This window comes from Rhinolophus sinicus, chromosome X (genome assembly GCF_036562045.2).
Source record: "Rhinolophus sinicus isolate RSC01 chromosome X, ASM3656204v1, whole genome shotgun sequence".
Lineage (NCBI taxonomy): Eukaryota > Metazoa > Chordata > Mammalia > Chiroptera > Rhinolophidae > Rhinolophus > Rhinolophus sinicus.
The window spans coordinates 77651502-77674385 of record NC_133768.1 but is presented as its reverse complement, the minus strand read 5'-3'; the positions used below and the strand labels follow the sequence as shown (position 1 = coordinate 77674385).

General features: G+C 42.7%; 1 protein-coding gene across 4 annotated transcripts in view; it reads left to right on the top strand.

Moving 5' to 3' along the window:
• Positions 1–22884, top strand: part of DCX (doublecortin) — a 196273-nt gene that overhangs the window by 99696 nt on the left and 73693 nt on the right. For 3 of the 4 annotated variants that reach the window (XM_019719327.2, XM_074323612.1, XM_074323615.1), the window contains exons 4-5: positions 1560–1662; positions 19213–19350. In XM_019719327.2, coding sequence (XP_019574886.1) covers positions 1560–1662; positions 19213–19350 — 241 coding nt within the window. The remainder of the gene's footprint in view (positions 1–1559; positions 1663–19212; positions 19351–22884) is intronic. The other variant, XM_074323613.1, reaches the window with a different exon arrangement.

The following is a 22884-nucleotide window of genomic DNA, read 5'->3' as shown; positions in this document are numbered from 1 at the left end:
TTAGAGTCAGACAGATCTGCATTTGTTTGGCTTCATCACTTTCTTCCTGAGTAATTTACTTACTGTCTCTGGGCCTCAGTTTTCTCATCTGTAAAATAGTGAAGAAAATAATACCAATTTCTAGGATTTGTTGTGAAAGTGAAATGCGATGACAGATTTGGAAGTACTTAACAGAGTGCCTGTCACAGAATAAGCATTCGATTAGTGGTAGTTCTGATTGTCATTACATGATCATGGAATGCATGAATGGGGGCGGAGCAAGTGGGCTTAAGCAGGATGTTGGCTTATTTTGATGAAGTCAGAACCCAGGGCTGGGAACTGGCTTAATGGGAGCAATCCTGGCAATTCTCTAAGTTTCTTTCCCGCTTCTTGGCATCTCTTGGATGGTTGGGAGGTTGAGACACTGGGGATAATATTTATGCATCTCTTGCTTTGTGTAAGGCTTGTAATCATCTTGACTGGGGAATAGAGATTGACTAGGCCCCAGGTGGGGCATGATGTTATTAATATAAATATTTTTCACACATAACATATTATTCTCTGTACCCAGCAGGCCATTATTAGTTTGTCAGCACTATGCCTGTGGAAAGCCATTGCTGGCAGATTGAATGGGTAGCTTAGAATAATTAGAAGCTTTGAATACTTTCAAGATAAAGATTGGTATAAGAACATTTTGACTCTATGGTTTCTACTGGGGTTTCCCTGGTGTGCTGGACTACTTATCAAATGTAACTAGGAAAACTGAGAATTGGGGAGACTGCAGGGAACAGCATACTTTCCCAGGGATCCTTGTTTCTTTGTGTAGAAAATAAATAGAGACTGTCTCTCTATTGTGGATAAGCAACAGTGCATAGGGCACTACAAGGTGGGAAGGGTCCTGGGAACATGGCTTTACCAGCAGAACCTCAAGCCTATGGGAATCTATTGTTCTTGATTATGTTTTAAGTGGTGAGGACAGTTTTCCCCTCCTTGTTCTTTAGGGAGGCATGGTATTCTGGGCCACTACCAGTTTCTTGGTCTATTTTAAGCAAAAGTTCAATTTTTGTGGGTTCAAAGCAGTGAAGAACTGGTGTCCTTTTTTAAAAAAACTAATGATGAAGAGAGAAACTTCTATGTACTGGTCAATCACAGACTCTATCCACAACGTGTTTCAGAAGATATTTTTCGTCTGCCTTGGCCTAGACCCCTGGTCCCCAAGTTGGGCTAGGAGAACTCTGCCTTTGAGGCTCTGACAAAAGGTGACATTTGTAGGGCTATCCGCTTGTTTACTTTTATTCAGAGGTGGGCATTCCATTTAGACATGTTCCCATAGTTACTCTACGGGATACAAGACTGTGATACAAGACTACCACATATGAAACGTGGAAAGACAATGGCACTCAATATTTATTTACTCTCTAGGGGCTGTGGTGCATACTATGAGCCTGGTATTTTGAGAAAAAGTAAATCCCTGGGGGCTAGAGATAATGGCCTAGATGTGAATTTTTTTCCCCTGCCAACATGGTATGATTGTCGTAAGATGATCAAATACCAATCCAATGATTCTGCTTTATCCATAGGTAACTTGTCTCCATGATTTCTTTGGTGATGATGATGTATTTATTGCCTGTGGTCCTGAAAAATTCCGCTATGCTCAGGATGACTTTTCTTTGGATGAAAATGGTAAGCACCACCACTGAATGTTATTGCTACAGTGTTCCCCCTCATTCTATCCCTTAGGATTTCCATGGGTTCATATGGCCTGCAGTACATCCATTCATGGTCATTTAAGGTCAAATATTGTTAGTCTTGTTCTTGTGTATTTGGATAAATTAGTCACTAAGTCAAAGGTGTCCAAACTGTGGCCCGCAGGCCAACTGTGGCCCACGATCCATTTTTTATTGGCCCGCAGCAAATTCCAAAAATATATTTAGTTTACTTAAATAAACCAGGTGAGGCAATATGTACTTCACTCGAGTGAGTGGCCCAACTGTTTGTGTATTTTACCGCATATGGCCCTTGGTGAAACACGTTGAAAAAACTTTGGACACCCCTGCGCTAAGTGAAAGGTTGATTGATAAACCAGATGCCCAGCCTCCAATCTCAATAAAACTCACTATCTACCCCCAATAGAGGCCATATTTCTTGAACTATATATTGTGTCACATGGGCTGACAGGCACAATCAGACCATGGGAAGGAACATTTAGAGTCAGAACTTGGATATTGTATGTATGTGTTTTTTCTAGTCAATATCCTCGGGCAATTTGGCCCATGTTGATGATTCTATTTTAGAAAGATTTTCCACCGAGCTCTCACTGCCAAAACTTTTCCCTTTTCCCACCTTCTGGTTTGCTGCCCCATTTCCCCTGCCTTTTAACTCAAGAATTCAGAAGGCTGTTAATCTGAGGAAGGAGGTGAAACATTTGCCCATCTGTCTTCGCTGAATCTAAGCTCCAGGTATAAGTTAATGGTGAATTAGCTCACACAACAACAGGGTTAGGATGTGATCCTGATGGAAAGACACATTCAATATATATTTCCCACATATGAAGAATACAGTGTGAGAAAAACAAACCGAGTTGTACTAATATAGACTTTACAAAAAACTCAAGTGAGAAAGACCATGAAAGAGGTGGCATTTCTTCTGTGTTCCCATTGAGAAGAGGCACATGACCATAAAATAGCTAAACAAATCCCAGGCTATGTCAAATTTCTTATACCTTCTACATCTCCATCTCTGGACAGTGATAACTGAAGTTCATCAACCAAAACAAGAAGTGAAAAGTAAAACAAACAAAAATTAGCTTTCTGCTTATCCCAGTTTCCTAAAAATCTCAACCTATCAGAAAATATCCCCTAATGTTTTTGGGTAAATGGTATTTCAATGTACCTTTATGTAGAAGATGACAAGGGGGTATTTAAAGAAAAAAGAAAATGACCTCTACCAAACAGTTCTGTTCTAATCTGAGCAGCACACGTTGGGAAAAAAATCCTGAAATATAGTGGAAAGAAAACTAGACTGGGACTCAGGAGACTTGGCTACTAGTTTTTGTTCTGCTATTTTCTTGCTTTTTGGCCCTAAGGAAGAGGCTTAAGCTCTTTGTATTCTTATCAGGAAAATTAGCATAATTATTCTTATATTGATAATATATTAGCACAATCAGTGCCCTAAATTGCCATAGTAGGAATGCTGTGTGACCTGCATAGAAAGGGTGCTGCAAACATGTCAGTCTGGGGTTGGAGCAATTAGCAGGAATATTTGACAGGCTTTGTTACACACTCTTGAGCTTTCTGTTCCATGAGTTCTAAGTGGTAGAGTCACTGCTGACTTGTTCATTCATTAAATCAGCATAGGGGTTATAATAACATACATTTAAAATTAAAAAGAACTTGGATTCTGGTCAAGATGACAGAGTAGGAAAACACTGTGCCTGCCTCCTCTCACGACCTTTCAAAATCAAACCCAAACAATAGAAAAACTGTCATGTGGGAACCCTGCTCCCACTCCCCACATAAGAATGCAGGATACGGTGAGACCAAAAAGGAACACCAACGGAGCCATGGATGGGGGTTCATACCATTATATTCTTGCTGGCGGCTGAGTTGGAGACACAGGGAATAGGATCTAAACGATCTGCAATCCACCGTCCGCTTCTCTGCCAACCAACTAACCCCCCAGCGTAGCCACAGCAATTATATCAGTGGCTAATGGCTAATAGGTTACAACTGATGGCCAACTAGTCACAGCTGATGGCCATCTGTTACCCGAGCCAGCACCTTTCCACATAATGCCAAGAGCCTGGAAACTGCTCTCCTGGCTCTGTCCCCACACTCCACCTCCCCCAGGGTCTTGCCTCACAATCTACATGACAAGCGTCTTTAGTGATGGAGCCTGTGTCCTATTAGCCTATAGGTACCTATGGGCAAAAAGAAATAGTAGCCATAGGAACCAACAATGGCAAATCCCTTCCATCTGGGAGGATACATGCCAGCTTTTTGTCCTGGGAAAGGAGAGTCGCTGCCATTGTCACCTTTCCCAGTTTGTGGTACCAAACATTTATGGCAGTGCTTGGGGTCCCTTGCATAGTTTCAACATGTGACAGAACAGGGGATCCCATAATAGGCCATAGCGAGAGCACGTAGGTTCCCCTCAAAATCGTCCCGGCATCAGGACCTCCATATACCACAGTCACTTGCATTGGCCACTCGGCCACCACCCCTGGTATCACTTGCAAATCATGGGTCAAACCAGCCCCCCTTGGGGCTATCAGGTCCAACCACCCACAGTGGGGGCTTTTGACCTGCTACAGCCAAGTCCATTGCTGCCATTCCCGTTTTGAAGCATATGGGTGCTGGCAAAAAACTGTGTTCATTTCTGCCATAGCCTGGCTTTAACAGAATCTCACTTATAATAACCTGTAACTGAATGGGGGCAGCCGTTCGATGTAGCAGAGCTTGTATTGGTGTGGGCCCTCCCTTCCGTGGTCTCTCATTCAATATTGTCAAGATGTCCCATAGACGCGAGGCCCAGTCACACATCGTGGGAAGGTGTTTTGACACCCAGAGGCCTTGCATCAAAATTGTAGCGTTTAATCATGCCAGATGCTTGTGGGTTATACGGGGTATGAAACAACCATTGTACGCCCATACTGGCAGCCCAGTGCTGCACTTCTTGCCTGGTAAAATGAGTACCCCTGTCACTTTCAATGACTTGAGGGTGCCCATACAGGGTGCACAGCCGTGTAAGAGTGACCACTGTATGCCACTGATCCGCAGCCGGACAGGGCCAAGCAAACATTCACCCCATAGAAGTGTCCACTGCTGTGAACGCATACATAGCATTGTGGGCCTTAGGCAGGGGTCCAATGTAATCCACTTGCCAGCGAGTGAGGGGCACCCTCCCTCGCGTAATCTGCTGTGTCTCTCAGGGGAGCCTCCACCAATAGGGTCTGTCTTGGGCACAGATGGCACAATCATAACAGGCATCTGCAATCTCCTGCCATTTCAAAGGCAGACCCCAGTGTCTGCTCACCTGTCATGTGGTTTGGCTTCCAGCATTCTGCAATTTCCTATGCAGCCAATGGGCCACATCAGTGACAGGGGCCCGTTCTAACCATCAGACCCATGCTAGGGCATCTGCTTTATCATTATCTGGGGTCACTAAGGGGGAGTGACCTGTGGCATGCACTAGGGTCACCTCCTTTCCCTGCCCTAGGTCCCAGAAGTCCTGCCACATGGCTTGATCCCACAGTAGATGGTGTCCTACCAACAAGTTTTGGTGTTTCCATGTAGGGAGCCACAATGTTACACCGTGGAACACCGTCCAGCTGTCAGTACAAATAACTAGGGTCCCAGGCTCGTGGCTGATTATCATCCACACAGCCCACAGCTCAGCCCACTGGCTACTCTGGCCTGTCCCAGTGTTAAATAAAATGGTGTCTGTTTGGGCTGCACACCAATAGCAGTCCAAATGGTTGCAGTTTCCTGACTAGAACCGTCAGTATACCAGGCATCTTCAGGTACTGGGGGCTGTCCTTCTTTGTAGGGCGAGAGCTCCAAGTCCTCCCCCCTAGGCAGAGTGCTTGGCTCAGCCTGGGCTACAAGCTCCACAGGCCCCAGGACCTGTTGTAGTTCTGTGCTCAAAGGGCTTGAACTAAGGGTGCTACATTGCTCCAAGTAGGCACCCCACTTGGCAATGGTGGTGGTCTGTGCCACCCCCGTTTTGGGTCCCTGGGTCCATGTATAGACCCACCCCTGAACGGGATAGGTTATTTGAATCAATACCCGTGCCGTCCCTGTGATGGCTTCTGTGGCCACTAGGGCTGCATACACAGCAGTGAACTGTTTCTCTATTAGAGAGTAGCAGACTTCCGCTCCTTCCCACAATTGGGACCAAAATCCCACTGGCGACCAGAGATACTCTTGCTGTTGCCAGAGGCCCCAACCATACCTTTCTTGGGTTACATGAACATCAAGTTCAAACGGGTGACCAGGGTTTATTACTTGCAGAGCTTGTGCCTGTGGCACTGCCCATTTTGTGGCAACAAAGCCTTGATCTACAGCCTCTGTCCAATCCCATGATGCCCCCTTTTTACCATGTTATACAAGGGCCTTGCCATTTGTGCTAAATGGGGTACAAATACTTGCCAATATCCCAGCAGAACCAAATACGTCTGCTGTTGGGGGATCTTGGTCAGCCAAGGAAATGCTTGTATCTTATCAATAATTGCCTCAGGTATGACCTTTGTCTTACCCGACCACACAGCACCCAAAAACTTGACAGATATGCCAGGACCTTGGATCTTTTCCTCATTCACTGCCCAGCTACATGACTTCAGGTGGTGGAGACGAGAAGGAGCTTCTTGCTCTAAATCTGAAAAAGAATCAGAAGTTAATAATATGTCATCAACATAGTGAAACAGGACCACAGAGGATGGGTGATCCCACTGTGCCATGTCCTGGGCTACAAACCCATTGCAGATAGTGGGGCTGTGCAAGTATCCTTGTGGCAGGACTTGAAAAGTGCACTGCCGCCCATCCCAAGTAAACGCAAACTGCTCTTGACACTCAGGTGCAATGTCAATGGAGAAAAAAGCATTGGCCAAGTCCACTACATAGTGATATGTTCCCAGGCGGACAGTCAGACGATCCATCAAATCGTGAATTGAAGGTACTGCAGCGTGCAAAGGTGGCGTCACCTTATTTAACTCCCTATAGTCCACAGTCATTCGCCAGGTCCCATCTGGCTTCTTGACAGGCCATACTGGGGAGTTAAAGGGACTGTGCGTTGGCCTCACAATATGTGCCTTCTCCAATTCCAAAATTGTATGACTAATCTCCTCCTGTCCTCCTGGCAGGTGGTACTGTCTCACTGTAACCACGTGCCAGGGCTGGTGCAACACTTGAGGAGGGTGATAAGCATGCCTACATGTCACTGCTTTCACCACCCAGATCTGGAGAGGGAACTCTCCAACCAGTGTCTGTAAACTGAGGCCATGTAGCACATGCACTCCTAGAATATATTCCGGGATGGGGGAGACAAACACCGTGTAGGTATGGAGGTGGAGGAAGCCTCCCTATATGCAGTGGAGGAAAGAGCTTTTACCATCACAGTCTTTCCCCTGTAAACACCAATGCAGATTACTGGTCCAGGGAACAGTTCTGGGTTCCTATAAATAAGACTGCAGTCTGTTCCAGTATCAACTAGGGCCAAAACACTCTGCACATTAGAAGGGGATCAATATATGGCCAGTTCCATGTGGGGCCTCCGGTCCCTGCTCGTCCCCTCTGACTGGGTACTTTGGTCCCCCCAAACAAGCTGAAAGGAGTCAGCCTCAAACGGCTGCATGAAGTCCTGGAGGGACATGGGTCGCACTTTCCCGGACTTCTACTTTAGGCTTCGCAGGAATTGCTCTTCCGGATGCAGCTGTTTCCAAAGTTCCAACAAGAGTGCATTGGATTGTTGGTCTATTGATCAACCCCTGCTGCCACGAGATCACACCACATCTGCGTGTGTGTTACTCTCTGAGGCCCACAGCCTCGCCCCCTTACTTTTGATTTGGGCTTCCAGGTCTTAGCTTCTCAGACCTTGTGTCTTAACTTCCCTCGCTGCCTGCTTTCAACATCCCCCAGGGTGGCCATGGTGGTGGTAACTTCATGGATCTGCTGCCCCACGTAAGGCGTAAGAATGGCAACGAAGGATCCAAAAGCACTTGCGGGGGCAGTATCCAAAATCAGATCCCTCATGCTAGTTGTAAAATGCTCGTCATCGGGCCCCTACATATTAGGGTTGAACATAGCATGTCTCATACCCATTTCACAGATGATTTGAGTAAGTTCAGTATACGATTGCCATTTACTCACAGTGTCTGGCAGCTCGCCAGCCTCTCCCCATACTGTGTGTACCACAGCAGTGAGCCATTCCATTAGTGTGGTTACCCTGGTCTTGGACCAACCTATGGCAATTCTGTAACTTTTGTTACAGGTACGGATGCACTGCCATGGAGGCTAGCTTTTCCATTTCACCTGGGGAGCAGAGAGTACTGTCTGCCCCCTCATCCCATAAATGTAGCAACCAAGCCGAGATCAGCTCTCCAGGGCATTGTTGGTACCACTTCGTCAGTTCCTGCAACTCAGTGGGAGTGTAGGTTGTGAGTTCAGTCACTGCTGGGTTGCCAGCAGCAATGCTGGGAGGAATATCCAGCCCACAGGGCTGGCTGTACCCTTCACCTCCTCCAAGAACCGCTCAGCTAGAACCTGCAGGGCCCTCTCCACACTGGCCGGAGAGCCATCCATGTCCTTCCACCCCTACTTGGGGGTCCAACCCCTGAGAAGAGTGACTACTGTGTACCACACACTGTGGGGGCCACATGTCCTCCTGCCCATTGTCATACACCATTCCTACCTGTCTGGAATCCAGCTCGCTGTGCCAGGTGTCTGATTGGGTAGAGGACTCAGTGTAAAATGTTCACAACTCTAGGAGCCCATGGCAGCAACATACCACCAAAAGGAAAATGACACTTGCTTTGGTCAATAGGGCGGTGTGCCATCCAGATGCTTGAGAGGACCTCCAATTCACCGAGGGGTCACGTTTCTTCGAAGCAGACCACATTTCCTATTCCCGGCTCTGCTTCTCATGGGCTTCCTGAGACTGAGTGTTCATATGCACAAACTGCTCCACCACCCTTTGGAGAGCTTTGGCCGACACCATACCCTGCTCGTGAAACTGAGCTTTCATACATATAAACTGCTTTATTACCCCTTTGAAAATTCTGGCCGGCACCATACCCTGCTCACTGCACCATATGTCATGCGGGGACTCTGCTCCCACTACCTGCATAAGAACACAGGATATGGTTAGGCCATAAAGGAACACCAACAGAGCAATGGATGGGGGGTTCATTCCACTATATTGTCGCTGGCAGCTGGGTTGGAGACACAGGAAGCAGGATCCCCACGATCTGTAATTTGCTGTCTGCTTCTCCGCCAAACAACCAACCCCCCAGTGTAGCCACAGCAATTATATCAGTGGCTAATGGCTAACCAGTTACAACTGATGGCCAGCTAGTCACAGCTGATGGCCCTCTATTACCGAGCCAGTAACTTTCCACGTGAGGCCAAGAGCCTGGAAATTGCTCTCCTGGCTCTGTCACCACAACAATCATTGTTGAAAATTGCCTGAAGTCTAGCTGAACAGAAGTCCTATAACTAAGGATATACAGAAGAAGCCACGTTGAGACTGGAAGGATGGGATGATTCCCCCACCTATATGTGGCAGTTGAAAATCAGGAGGGATATCTTAGTGCCAGAGGTCCCCCTCAGGAGAGAGGTGTCCTATCCCAACACCAGGCTCTCCAGTCTGGGGATCCAGGGCCTGGAGAAGTCCCCACAGCTTCTGCCTCTGAAAACCAGTGGAGATTGTGGCTAAGTGAGACGAAAGGCTGCTGGAGTCATAGGCATTGCAATTGAAGTCCACACATGGACTTACTCACTGATGGACTCACTCACTCTGAGCTCCAGCCTTGGGACCACAGTTCAAAAGGTGCCAGGAACATACAGGGAGGAACTGAGTTGTCTGGCTTCAGGATGAGGCCTGCAGGGACAGCTTTCTCCCAGTAAGCAGTGCTGGCAGAAGCCACTGTTTCTTTCTTTAGCCCTCCCTGAACCTCTCATACAGATGCAGGCACGTGCCATATCTGAATCTCCATCAACCTGGTTAACACTTTCCCCTCCATGGTGTTTCCCTGAGACCCCATCACACCCAATTTGTGGACCAACACAAGACATGTTCAGAAGCTTTTCCATACCAATGGCCTGTCTTGGATTATTCTGTGGACTTTCCTAAAGCCTCTCAAAAGTTCACAACCCCTAAACAAGCAGCATCTGGCCTTGGCTTGCCCTATTCCTCTTGCTAAGCAGCCTCAACCCTGGCACTAGTGGCACCTGGCCTCAGTTTGCAGGTTAGCTTCTCCCACGCACCTGTAAACCCCCCAAAAGTGGAACCTATCTGCAGATCACTTTGTAGCTCATACCAAGTGGCCATGCACATGGCACAGGCAGCAGCAGACTTTGGCCCACACCAGAGTCCCTCCCAAGAGGTCCCAGAATCAAGATACCTGCTGGGACCACGCCAGACCACGCCAGAGCACCACTCAAACACCTTCACAAATGACAAGCCAAAGGGGCACTCTGCATAGGAACCAGAGCCCTGTTAAAGTAAATCCTGTACCATAGGATCAACACTTGCACAACAACTCTTCTGCTGTAGTCAAGGCCAGTACTCAGAACAAATCAGCCCAATGGTCAATTCCTCCCACTGATGTGAAAACAGCAACCAAGGTTCAACTACGATAGGCGGGCACACACAAGCCACACATGGGACACAAGTGTGGCACCTGCCTCAGGTGACCAAGGAGACTTTACCTCTGGGCCCCACAGAACACCTACCACATAAGGCTACTCTACTAAGACCATGAGAATAGCAGCTCTGCCTATTACATAGAAACAAACACATGGAGTAAGCCAAAATAGGGAGACAAAGAAATATGTCCCAAATTAAAGAAAAGAACAAAGCTCCAGAAAAAGAACTAAACAAGGACATCATAGAAATGTGGCATGAGGAGAGCCTCTTGAAATCTGCCCTGAAATTTACAACAAATTGGACTGTAATTCCACAAAAGACTCCCTGCACAGCAGACAGACAAGACTAAGAGACGTGCAACTGAAATCATCTAAAGATGAATAAATTGGGCAAGCGGGAAGAGGGGAAGCGGGAAGTGTAGAGACGCGGGCCGAGCAAGCGTAAGAATCAGACCTAGCTGGGAGATCCGAGCTCCCTGCATTCCAGACCTACCACAGTTGAAGGTGAGGGGAGAATTCAGACTTTTAGCTCTCCAATTATGGACAACAGTCCCGCCTGAGTGATCAGCATATAATATAGCTGAACCCAATGCTGACGGCAGAGACCTCGGAGGGAAGACTAAGGGGAAAAGGGTGAAAACGATAGTTTAAGTCCTCACTGTCAAGCAAAGGACGGAAGTCTTAGGCACAGAGCCTAGCCAACCTCTCCCACCCTCCCAGAGCTCGCCCCACCCCCTCCCTGCCCAGTGCTAGAAGTGGAATGGTAGCAGTGTCAGCTCAAAAGAACAGAATATTTGCAGTTCTGAGAACTGCGGTCCACAGCCATGGAATTGCAGCCCAACTAGTTCCTGTGGAGGGGAGGGAGCTCTGGGGGCTCTGCTGGTGGTCACCAACATTACTCAGAGCCACCTCTCATAGTCTATCCCAGCCCCACACCCACCTAACTGTGCAGATCCCTGCAGGGGTAAACAAACCAGTGAAACACACAGGCCCTGAATCTGGTACAGGAAGAGCTTTGCAACTTCAGAAGATCTCCACATTGCCCCACAGAGGCAGTGCCTTGTGACCCAGGTGACCTGTTTACAGAAGAAAAGCCTCCCTTCCACGGAATCCCCCCATTGTGTGAGAAGCCTGAATAGTGCAGAGAAACTATAACACTACAGCATGAGAGAGGATAAAAGGCTGCAGTCAGAGAAAACAACAAAACATTTTACCAAAAAATGAGAGACCTTTTCTACCAATCTATTGCAGAACTCACTCCAGTAGATGACTAGGAAGACAAATAATAATTTGTGAATTGCCATGAATAACCAAGGTAACAACACAGCTCAGAAACAAAATGAAAAGTCTCCAGAAAATGAATTTAAAGACATGGAAATATGCAATTTAAATGACAGAGAATTCAAGATTGCAGTTCTGAAAAAACTGAATGAGATGCAAGAAAATACAGACAGGCAGTTTATTGAACTCAAAACACAATCAAAGAACAAAATGAACACTTCACCAAAGAAACTGAAATTAAAAAAAAAAAAGAACCAAATAGAATTTCTGGTGATTAAGAACTCACTAAAAGAAATGAAGAATGAAATAGCCAGCTAAGGTAATAATGCTGACCAGATGGAGGAAAGAATCAGTGACATCAAAGATAGAAATCTGGAAATGACACAGATGGAAGAAAGTAGAGACTTGAGAGTTAAAAGAAATGAAAGAACTCTACAAGAACTTTCTGACTACATCAGAAAGAGCAATATAAGAATAATGGGCATACCAGAAGGAGAAGAAAGGTAGAAGGGAACAGACAGCATATTCAAACAAATAGTTGATGAGAACTACCCAAACTTGGGAAAAGAACTGGATCCTCCAATCCAAGAAGCAAATAGAACACCTAAATACCTCAACCCCAACAAGTTTTCTCTGGGGCACATTGTATTGAAGCTGTCAAAAATTAATGACAAAGAAATAATCCGAAAGGCAGCCAGGGAAATGAAGACGATAACCTACAAAGGAAAGCCCATTAGATTATTATCACATTTTTCAGCAGAAACGCTACAAGCCAGGAGCGACTGGACTCAAATATTCAAACTATTGAAAGAGACAAATTATAAGCCAAGAATAAAATATCCAGCAAAGGTATTCTTTATATGTGAAAGAGGAATAAAGACCTCTCCAACATACAAAAGCTGAGGGAATTTTCTAACACTTGATCTGCACTACAAGAAATACTGAAGGAAGCTATTCAGCCAGCATAAATATGGATAATTGGTAACAACAAAAAGGTAAAAGGGGGGAGAATAAAGTTCTGAACTGGCATAAGTGAATGGAGAAAGTAAGCATGCTGAAGAAATTGGAATACTCTAAATATAAAACTTTCTTTTACATAAACTTAATGGTAAGTACTAAGAAAAAAATCCTAAACTGAAATATATAAGATAATAAAAAAAGAAGCAGAGGGAAAATCAGAGAATACCACCATACTGAAATAATAGAAAGCAACAAAAAGGCAAAGAAACAATGGAGACACAGTCCTACCAGAATATCAAAGATAGAATGATAGGAAATCCACATATATCAATAATCACCCTAAATGTAAATGGACGGAACTCACCAATAAAAAGGCAAAGAGTAGCAGATTGGGTCAAAACACTACACCGACCTTATGCTGCCTCTAAGGGACATACCTCAGCTACAAGGAAAAATACAGACAAAAAGTGAGTTGGTTGAAATTCATACTCCAAGCAAATGGTATCCAGAAAAGCAGGTGAAGCCATACTGATATCAGATGAAACAGACTTCAGGGTGAAAAGGTAACAAGACACAAAGATGTACATTTCATAATGGTAAAGGGGACTATACAACAAAAAGAGATAACAGTCATCAACATTTATGCCCCCAATCAGGGAGCATCAAAATATACCAAGCAACTACTAACAGAACTAAAGGGAGAACTTGACCAAAACTCAATTACAGTAGGGGACATAAATGCATTATTGACAGTTATAGATAGATCATCCAAACAGAAAATAAATAAAGAAATAGCAGCCCTAAATGACACATTAGATGAAATAAACATTATTGACATTTATAGAACACTTCATCCTAGAAGATCAAACTATGCATTCTTTTCTAGTATACATGGAACATTCTCAAGGATAGACCATATATTGGGACATAAAACTAACCTCAGCAAATTTAAGAAGATTGAAATCAAACCAAGCATATTCTACAATCACAAGGATTTGAAACTGGATATTAACTTCAAAAAGAAAGTAGGAAAAACCATAAATATGTGCAGATTAAACAACATACTTTTAAAGAACAACTGGGTCAAAGAAGAAATAACAGTAGAGATCAAAAGATACATAGAAACAAATGAGAAGGATTGCTGAGTCATATGGCAATTCTATTCGTAATTTTTTGAGGAACCTCCACACTGCCTTCCATAACGGCTGCACCAGTCTGCATTCCCACCAACAGTGTATGAGGGTTCCTTTTTGTCCACAGCCTCTCCAACACTTGTTACTATTTGTCTTGTTGATGATAGCCATTCTGACTGGGGTGAGGTGCTATATCATTGTGGTTTTTCTTTGCATTTCTCTGACGATTAGTGATGTTGAGCATTTTTTCATATGTCTATTTGCCATTTGTATGTCCTCTTTGGAGAACTGTCCCTTCAGGTCCTCTGCCCATTTTTCAATTGGGTCGTTAGTTTTTTGTTGTTGAGTTACATGAGTTCTTTGTATATTTTGGATATTAGCCCTTTATCGGAGGCACTGTTTGCAAAAATCTTCTCCCATTCAGTTGGTGGCCTCTTTATTTTGTCGATGGTTTCTTTTGCTGTGCAGAAGCTTTTAAGTTTCACATAGTCCCATTCGCTTATTTATCTTTTACTTCCTTTGCCTTTGAGTCAGATTCACAAAATGCTCTTTGAACCCAAGGTCCATAAGTTTAGTACCTATGTTTTCTTCTGTGCAGTTTATTGTGTCAGGTCTTATGCTTAAGTCTTTGATCCATTTTGAATTAATTTTGGTACATGGTGACAGATAGCAGTCCAGTTTCATTCTTTTGCACGTGGCTATCCAATTCTCCCAGCACCATTTATTAAAGAGGCTGTCTTTGCTCCATTGTATGTTTTTAGCTTCTTTGTCAAAAATTATCTGTCCATATTTATGTGGTTTTATTTCTGGGTTCTCAATTCTATTCCATTGGTCTATGTGTCTGTTTTTCTGCCAATACCATGCTGTTTTGATTATTGTAGCCCTGTAGTACAAGCCAAAGTCAGGAAGTGTGATACCTCCATTATTGTTCTTTTTCTTAAGATTGCTTTGGCTATTTGGGGTCTTTTGTGGTTCCAAACAAATCTGATGATTTTTTTTCTATTTCTTTAAAATATGCCATTGGGATTTTGATGGGGATTGCATTAAATCTGTATATTGCTTTGGGTAATATGGCCATTTTAACTATGTTGATTCTTCCAATCCATGAGCACGGAATGTCTTTCCATTTCTTTGTGTCTTCTTCAATTTCTTTCAAAAATGTCTTATAGTTTTCAGCATATAGGTCTTTCACATCCTTGGTTAAGTTTATTCCTAGGTATTTTATTCTTTTTGCTGCAATTGCAAAAGGAATTGTTTTTGTATTTCTTTTTCTGAGATTTCATTGTTAGTATATAGGAATGCAATGGACTTTTGTACGTTGATTTTGTAGCCAGCAACTTTACTGTATTCGTTGATTGTTTCTAATAGCTTTTTGGTGGAGTCTTTAGGGTTTTCTATATATAGCATCATGTCATCTGCAAAGAGTGATAATTTAACTTCTTCATTCCCAATTTGGATGCCTTTTATTTCTTTCTCTTGCCTGATTGCTCTGGCAAGGACTTCCAACACTATGTTGAAAAGCAGAGGTGATAGGGGACATCCCTGTCGTGTTCCTGAATGTAGAGCAAAGGGCTTCAGTTTTTCACCATTAATTATGAGATTAGCAGAGGGCTTGTCATATATGGCCTTTATTATGTTAAGGTATTTTCCTTCTATACCTATTTTATTAAGTGTTTTAATCATAAATGGATGTTGTATCTTGTCAAATGCTTTTTCTGCATCAATTGATATAATCATATGATTTTTGTCCTTTATTTTGTTTATGTGATGTATCACATTGATGGATTTGCGGATGTTGAACCATCCTTGTGCCCCGGGGATGAACCCCACTTGGTCGTGATGAATAATCTTTTAATGCATTGTTGTATTCGATTTGCTAGAATTTTATTTAGGATTTGCATCTTTATTCATCAGAGATATTGGTATGTAGTTTTTGTGCATGTGTGTGTGTTGTCCTTACCAGGTTTTGGTATCAGGGTAATGTTGGCCTCATAAAATGAGTTAGGGAGTACTGTCTCTTCTTCAATTTTTGGAAGAGTTTGAGCAGGATTGGTATTAGATCCTCTTTGAAGGTTTGGTAGAATTCACTAGTGAAGCCATCTGGTCCCGGACTTTTGCTTTTGGGAAGGTTTTGGATGACTGATTCAATTTCGTTACTGGTGATCGGTCTGTTTAGATTTTCCAGTTCTTCATGGTTCAGCCTTGAAGGCTATATGTTTCTAAGAACTTGTCCATTTCTTCTAGGTTATTGAATTTGGTGGCATATAGTCCTTCATAGTATTCTTGGATGATCCTTTGTATTTCTGTGGTGTCCGTGATAACTTCCCTTTTTCATTTCTGATTTTGTTAATTAGTGTCTTCTCTCTTTTTATCTTAGTGAGTCTAGCCAAGGGTTTGTCAATTTTGTTAATCTTTTCAAAGAACCAGCTCTTTGTCACATTAATTTTTTCTATTGTCTTTTTGTTCTGTATTTCATTTAGTTCTGCTCTAATTTTTGTTATTTCCTTTCTTCTGCTGACCTTGGGTTTCACTTGTTCTTCTTTTTCTAGTTCTTTAAGGTGTAACGTAAGGTTATTTATTTGGGAGTTTTCTTGTTTCTTGAGATAGACCTGTAATGAGACAGATTTCCCTCTTAAAACTGCTTTTGCTGCATCCTAAAAATTTTGGTAAGATGTATTTTCATTGTCATTTGTTTCTATGTATCTTTTGATCTCTCCTCTAACTTCTTCTTGATCCAGTCGTTCTTTAAAAGTATGTTGTTTAATCTCCATGTATTTGTGTTTTTTCCCTCTTTCTTTTTGCAGTTGATATCCAATTTCAAAGCCTTGTGATCAGAGAATATGCTTGGTATGATTTCAATCTTCTTAAATTTGCTGAGACTGATTTTATGTCCCAATATATGGTCTATCCTTGAGAATGTTCCATGTACACTAGAAAAGAATGTATAGTCTGATGTTTTAGGATGAAGTGCTCTATAAATGTCAATTATGTCCATTTCATCTAATGTGTCATTTAGGGCTGCTATTTCGTTATTTATTTTCTGTTTGGATGATCTATCCATAGCTGTCAATGATGTATTTAAATCCCATTGTGTGTTCATCACCCAGAGTCAGTTCTCCTTCCATCACCATATATTCGATCCCCCTTACCCTCATCTCCCACCCCCCCCCACCCCCCTTACCCTCTGGCAACCACCAAACCATTGTCTGTGTCTATGAGTTTCTGTTTCTCATTTGTTTGTCATGGTATATAATCCAAAAGCAACAAAAGAACAAGACAAACAAATATTGTTTCTTGTAGTGCAGGTCGTGTATTAGAAAATTCCCTCAGATTGTGTATGTCTGGAAAGGTCTTTATTCCTCCTTCATATCTAAAGGCTATCTTTGCTGGATATATTATTCTTGGCTCATTATTTCTCTCTTTCAATAATTTGAATACTTTGTGGCACTGCCTCCTGGCTTGTCCAGTTTCTGCTGAAAAGTCTGATGATATTCTAATGGGCTTTCCTTTCTAGGTTACCATCTTCTTTTCCCTGGCTGCTTTGAGGATTGTTTCTTTTTCGTTGATTTTAGACAGCTTCAATACAATGTGCCTTGGAGAAGGTCTGTTTGGATTGAGGTAATTAGGTGTTCTATTTGCTTCTTCGATTTGAGGATCCAGTAGTGTCCACAAGTTTGGGAAGTTCTCATTGACAATTTGTTTGAATATATTCTCTGTTCCCTAGTCTCTTTCTTCTCCTTCTTGTATGCCCATTATTCTTATATTGCTCTTTTTGATGGAGTTAGAAAGTTCTTGAAGAGTTCTTTCATTTCTTTGAAGTCTCAAGTCTGTTTTTTCTTCCATCCGTGTCATTTCCATGTTTCTATGTTTGATGTCATTGATTCTTTCCTCCATCTGGTCAACTCTACTACCTAAGCTGGCTGTTTCATTCTTCATGTCTTATATGGAATTCTTAATCACCAGAAATTCTATTTGGTTCTTTTTTAAAATTTCAGTGTCTTTCGTAAAATGCTCATGTTTTTCTTTGGCTGTGTTTCTGAATTCATGAAACTGCCTTTCTGTGTTTTCTTGCATCTCGTTGAGTTTTTTCAGAACTGCAATCTTGAGTTCTCTGTCATTTGAATCACATATTTCCATATCTTTAAGTTCCTTTTCTGGGGACTTTTAACTTTCTTTCTCAGCTGTCTTGTTGCCTTGGTTATTCATGGCAATTACTGATTTATTATTTCTCTTCCTAGACATCTACAGGAGTGGCTTCTGCAACAGGTCGATAGGAAGATGTCTTTCTTTTGTTTGCCAGTACTTCTTGGTAGAATATTTAATTTCTCTCTGACTGCAGCCTTTTTTTCTCTCTCACACGGTAGTGGTATGTTTTCTCTGTACTGTTCCAGCTTCTCATACAATGAGGGGATTACCTGGGTCAGAGGGTGCAGTGTCCGTGTGGGTATGCGAAGAGCTTTTGAAGTTTCAATGCTCTTCCTGCACCAAATTCAGAGCCCGTATGTTTCAGCCGTTTTGTTTACTCCTGCAGGGATCCACCCAGATAGGTTGGTAAGGGGGGCGGTGAGTTGTGACAGGTGGCCGATAGCAATGGCGGCGACCACTACCACGTTTATTCTTGCTTCCACAGCTTCCTGCCCTTTGCTGGAACTTGTTGTGCTGGGAATCTGTGTCTGCGGTCCACAGTTCTCAGAACAGCAAATATTCTGTTCTTTTGATCTGACACTGCTACTGTTCTGCTTCTAGCACTGGGCAGGTGGGGTTGGGGTGAGCTCTGGGATGGTAGAAAGGGGGCGGCTAGTCTCAATGGCTAATGCTTCTGTTCTCTGCTCGGCAGTCAGGGCTTAAATCACCATTTTTAGCCTTCTTCCCTCAGCCTTTTCTCTGAGGTCTCTGCCATGAGCGTTGGGTTCTGCCATGTTATATGCTGTCCCCTCAGCCCCGTGGGCCATAAACGGAGCCCTGGCAGTCTTAGTTCTTCCCTCTCCCGCAGCCGGGATTGTTCCAGGATGCAGCAAGCTCGGAGCACTGAGTTAGGCCTTGTCCTGAGTCCACACTGCTCCATCTCTGTGCTTCTCCTTTCCCTCCTCCCCCGCTTGCGCAATTCGCCCACCTTTAGGTGAATTCAGTAGTGGGCTTCTTCGTCCTGCCTGTCTCCTTTGCAGGGATTCCTTTGTGGAGTTATAATTGTTCGATTAGTTGTATATTCCAGGGGAGATTTACAAAGGCTCACCTCACTCCGCCATTTTGATGACGTCCTCTTCCCTTATTTCTATAATCCAGTGAGTCAAATACTTGGTTTAACCCAGGTGACTTTTGAAAGTCACCCAAGCCTCCCTCTTGAGATTCATCATTCTTGCAAAAATTTAGTACCATCTTGTCCTCAGCCTTTAGTTGCTTTGTCCTCTGGGGTGTTTTCCACTTTCCAGAGGTTGGTAACATGTTGAGCCTCAATTTCATCCTGGCTCTACTAAGCTGTCTGTGTATTTTTCCACCAGAATGTCGAGTCATGAAAGGAAACCCTTCAGCCACTGCTGGCCCCAAGGCATCTCCAACGCCTCAGAAGAGTTCAGCCAAGAGCCCTGGCCCCATGCGCCGGAGCAAGTCCCCAGCTGACTCAGGTAACGACCAAGACGGTGAGTGTTCTTCTCCTAATTGTGCATGCTGGCTTCATTTATGGAGGCCAGTACCCTCAGCATGCAGAGAAATGAGTTCCTCATAAACACCATTGTGTCTCCATGATATCAATTCTATGAATTCAGAGACTAAAGCGTCAAACTTGTTTGGAGTAATGAGATACACCCACAACCCTTATTCTACTTGAGTGGATGCAAACCAGAAATCTGACCTATTTTTCCATGATTGCTGTGATGCCTATTGCTGTGGTTGTCTTCATTGTCATCATTTCCACCATCATAGTAATGAAATAATAATTTCAATTATAAATTTGAGATAGAAAATCAAAACCAAAAACAAGAAGTTAAAAAATTCCACCTAAAATTGTCAACATAGTTGATGCACTTGAGCTTCATATTTCACTTTGAACTTTATAGAATTCAAAACAAAAATGATAAACAAGATAAACTGCATCACTCTTACAGTTAGAAAAGAAAGTACTGTATAGGCCAAATTCTGAAAAGAAACAAAGAGATTTGTCATATAGTATTTTATCTAGTGGATAGTAAGTAATCTAAAAAATGTTGTCTATGGCTCACTGCCAACCCATGAACAATTTATCAATCTAGGATGAGATTGGTAGCTTATGCCAAAAGTAAACCCTGCCATGAACAAACCATTTACTTCAGCTGACTCTTTTTTTCATAGCATGATATTATTGATGAAGGCTGAAATATGTTGTATGTTCTGGTGTAAGGTCTTGTACCCACAGTTTGAGTGATACTGATTTAAAAGGCAAAAGGACATAGAAGTCCAAGTTTAGAAGATTAGTAGATTCATGCACAGACAATTTGAGTTCTTCATGGCAAGGAAAATACATGGTCCAGAAGACCTTACACATTTATCTTCCCAAGGCTCAGGGTTCACCATGAGAATTCAAGATTGAGAACCTTGGGGCAGAGAGCACAAGCATTCTTTCTTTCTCCTTCAATTTGGGACAGCTGGAGCAGTCTCTTACCTTTGAAATGCCTGTAGTCTAGAAAAACAGCCTGTCCTGCCAGCCTCACGCTGGCAAGTGCGTGCATGTCACCAGCCATCTCTTTATTCTGAGGCAGAAAGAAGAGGCAGCTCAGGCTTTTCATACTTTCATGTGTTTGCACACACTGTTGCTCTGCACCTGGAATTCCATCCCTCCAGTCAACCACCCTTCTTTGTTTGAAAATTCCTATGCATTCTTCAATACCTCAAATAGATAGTTGTTCTGATCTCTGCAATATCATAGCATGTATAAAGTATGTATTTACCTGTCTACTATCCCAACTAAATATTGGGCCCTTGCAAGAACAAGGTGTCATGTTCATTTTTGCATCCTCAGTGCCGAACACAGTGCCTGGGTCCTAGTAGATGCTCAAATAATGCCTGTGAATGAATAGATGTATAAATGCTCCTATTTCACACAGCATAGTGCTAGAGATCCAGTAAGCATTTGTGTAATGCTTGCTGAAGGAATAAAAATGCATGTGTTTAGTGATATTTTGGTTAAGTGTACAGAATAGCACATGAATCTAAACAAATCTATATTGCTCAAACTACAAAGACCAAGGTTTTAACACTTGGATTAAAAATGAAATTGTTTGTACAGATTTTAAGCAGGCTCCTGAAAAAAAAAGTTGACTTTAAACACTTGGTCAAGATCCTAATGTCTGGTAATAATTGCTTAGCTAATGATTTTTTCCAGATATATCACTGGCTATTTTTGGTATTTCTAACCTTTATCACTTTTCTCTTACTATGAAACAAATTGCTACCTAATCTGAGTGACTTAAAACAACAGATATTTGTTATTATCTCACAGTTTCTGTGGGTTAGGAATTCTAGTGTGGCTTAGTTAAGTGGTTCTTTCTGGCCCAGGATCTCTCATGTAGCTTTGGTCAAGATATTGATAGGGGTTGCAGTCATCTGATGGTTCAATTGGGAATGTAGGATCCACTTCCAAGATGGCTGTTAGGAGGATCTTTGCCCAGACTGAGTAATTCAAAAAAGTGAACAAGGAAAATGTAGTGTCCAAAGCCACATACTGTCACTTCTATTGTAGTCTATTCATTAGAAGCAGTCGCTAAGTCTAGCCCATATTCAAGGGGAGGGGAATCAGGCTTCACTTCTTGCAGGAAGGAATATCAAATAATTTATGAATCTATTCTTAAACTGCCACATGACCCATGTATTAGAAATGCTCAGGTGGCAGCAGCTTGAAGTAAATGAATTTTCTTTGCTGACTGTATCCAATTGGGTTACTCAGCACACAAGAACACAACCACCAGTCATTAAACACAATTTAAACATGTCAAATTATTGATCTTTAGCATGGTATCTACAGAATTTCCCTTCTACGAAATATGCACCTCACTGATTAGAAGATATTAGAGACAGCAGGAATGCATAAGGACTCAACAAATATTTGTCAAAGTGAAAGTGTTGTAATATAACCCAACCCAAGCTTAGGCAGACAAGATATGCTCTTGTTCCTTCAGAATTTCCTTGCTGATGGAAAGGAATGAGGATGTATTCACAAGCAAAAAATAAACTGACTAATCAATTTGAGGGGGAAAATGGGACTTTACTTGGCATATTCAGAATTACAAGCAGCCCCTATTCCCACCAGTACAAAATTTGAAGTGGTGTTCTCAGTAGTGAATATTTAAATCTTCAGTTCACATAGTTTATGAACATAAGTGAAGCCTAACTCCAGTCTAATCAGCCTCCTTGGCAATTTCCAGAACATTTTGGGCTCATCTTAAATGATGTATCTGGAGCCTCCACATGATTTCAGCCCCAAAGGGTAAAAGGGTCCATGTAACATAACCTTGTCCATTTCAAGACAGTTTGTTTAGGGCCAAGTTCAGTGAATCCACTTAATGAATATTCCACATGGGCAAAGTGATCGCAGGCAAAACAGAATTTAGGTTCAGTTTGGATTTGACATACTCATTTTCCCCTTTTCACCCCTACCTCATTCAGGGTCATTTGAAGCTAGGAGGTGGAGGGGGATAGCATATGGAGGAGAACGAGAGGGAGACATCTCTCTAGGAAGTCTTGGCTACTTCCCAGCTTTGTGATTTGGAACAAGTTTTTCACCTTCTCTAAGACATAGTTTCCATCCTGGATGACACGGAATTTGCATGTCTGTAAAAAAAATCATTTTCCATTGTTATCAGTTATTTCCAATTTACAGGGTTTACAAGAGCTTCCACCTAATCAGAATCAGGGAACCAAAAGGATGAGCTATAGACAACACATAGTTTTGCATTAGCATAAATTTCCCCTTTCAGACATTAAGAAGAAAGAATTATTTCATAAAGATCCAAGTTTTCTCTAAGCTGTTAGTAAGGGTCATATGCAGGTTAACATACATTTAACCAAAGAATACTGGCATGCAGTATGGCTGAAATTCTTTGTTCTGTTCTAGAACAAGGTAGTACCACCTTGTTTCCATCCTGTGTTAGTTTGTCTTGGATGTGGGCTTTATGGATGCATTCACATTCCTTCATTCAACC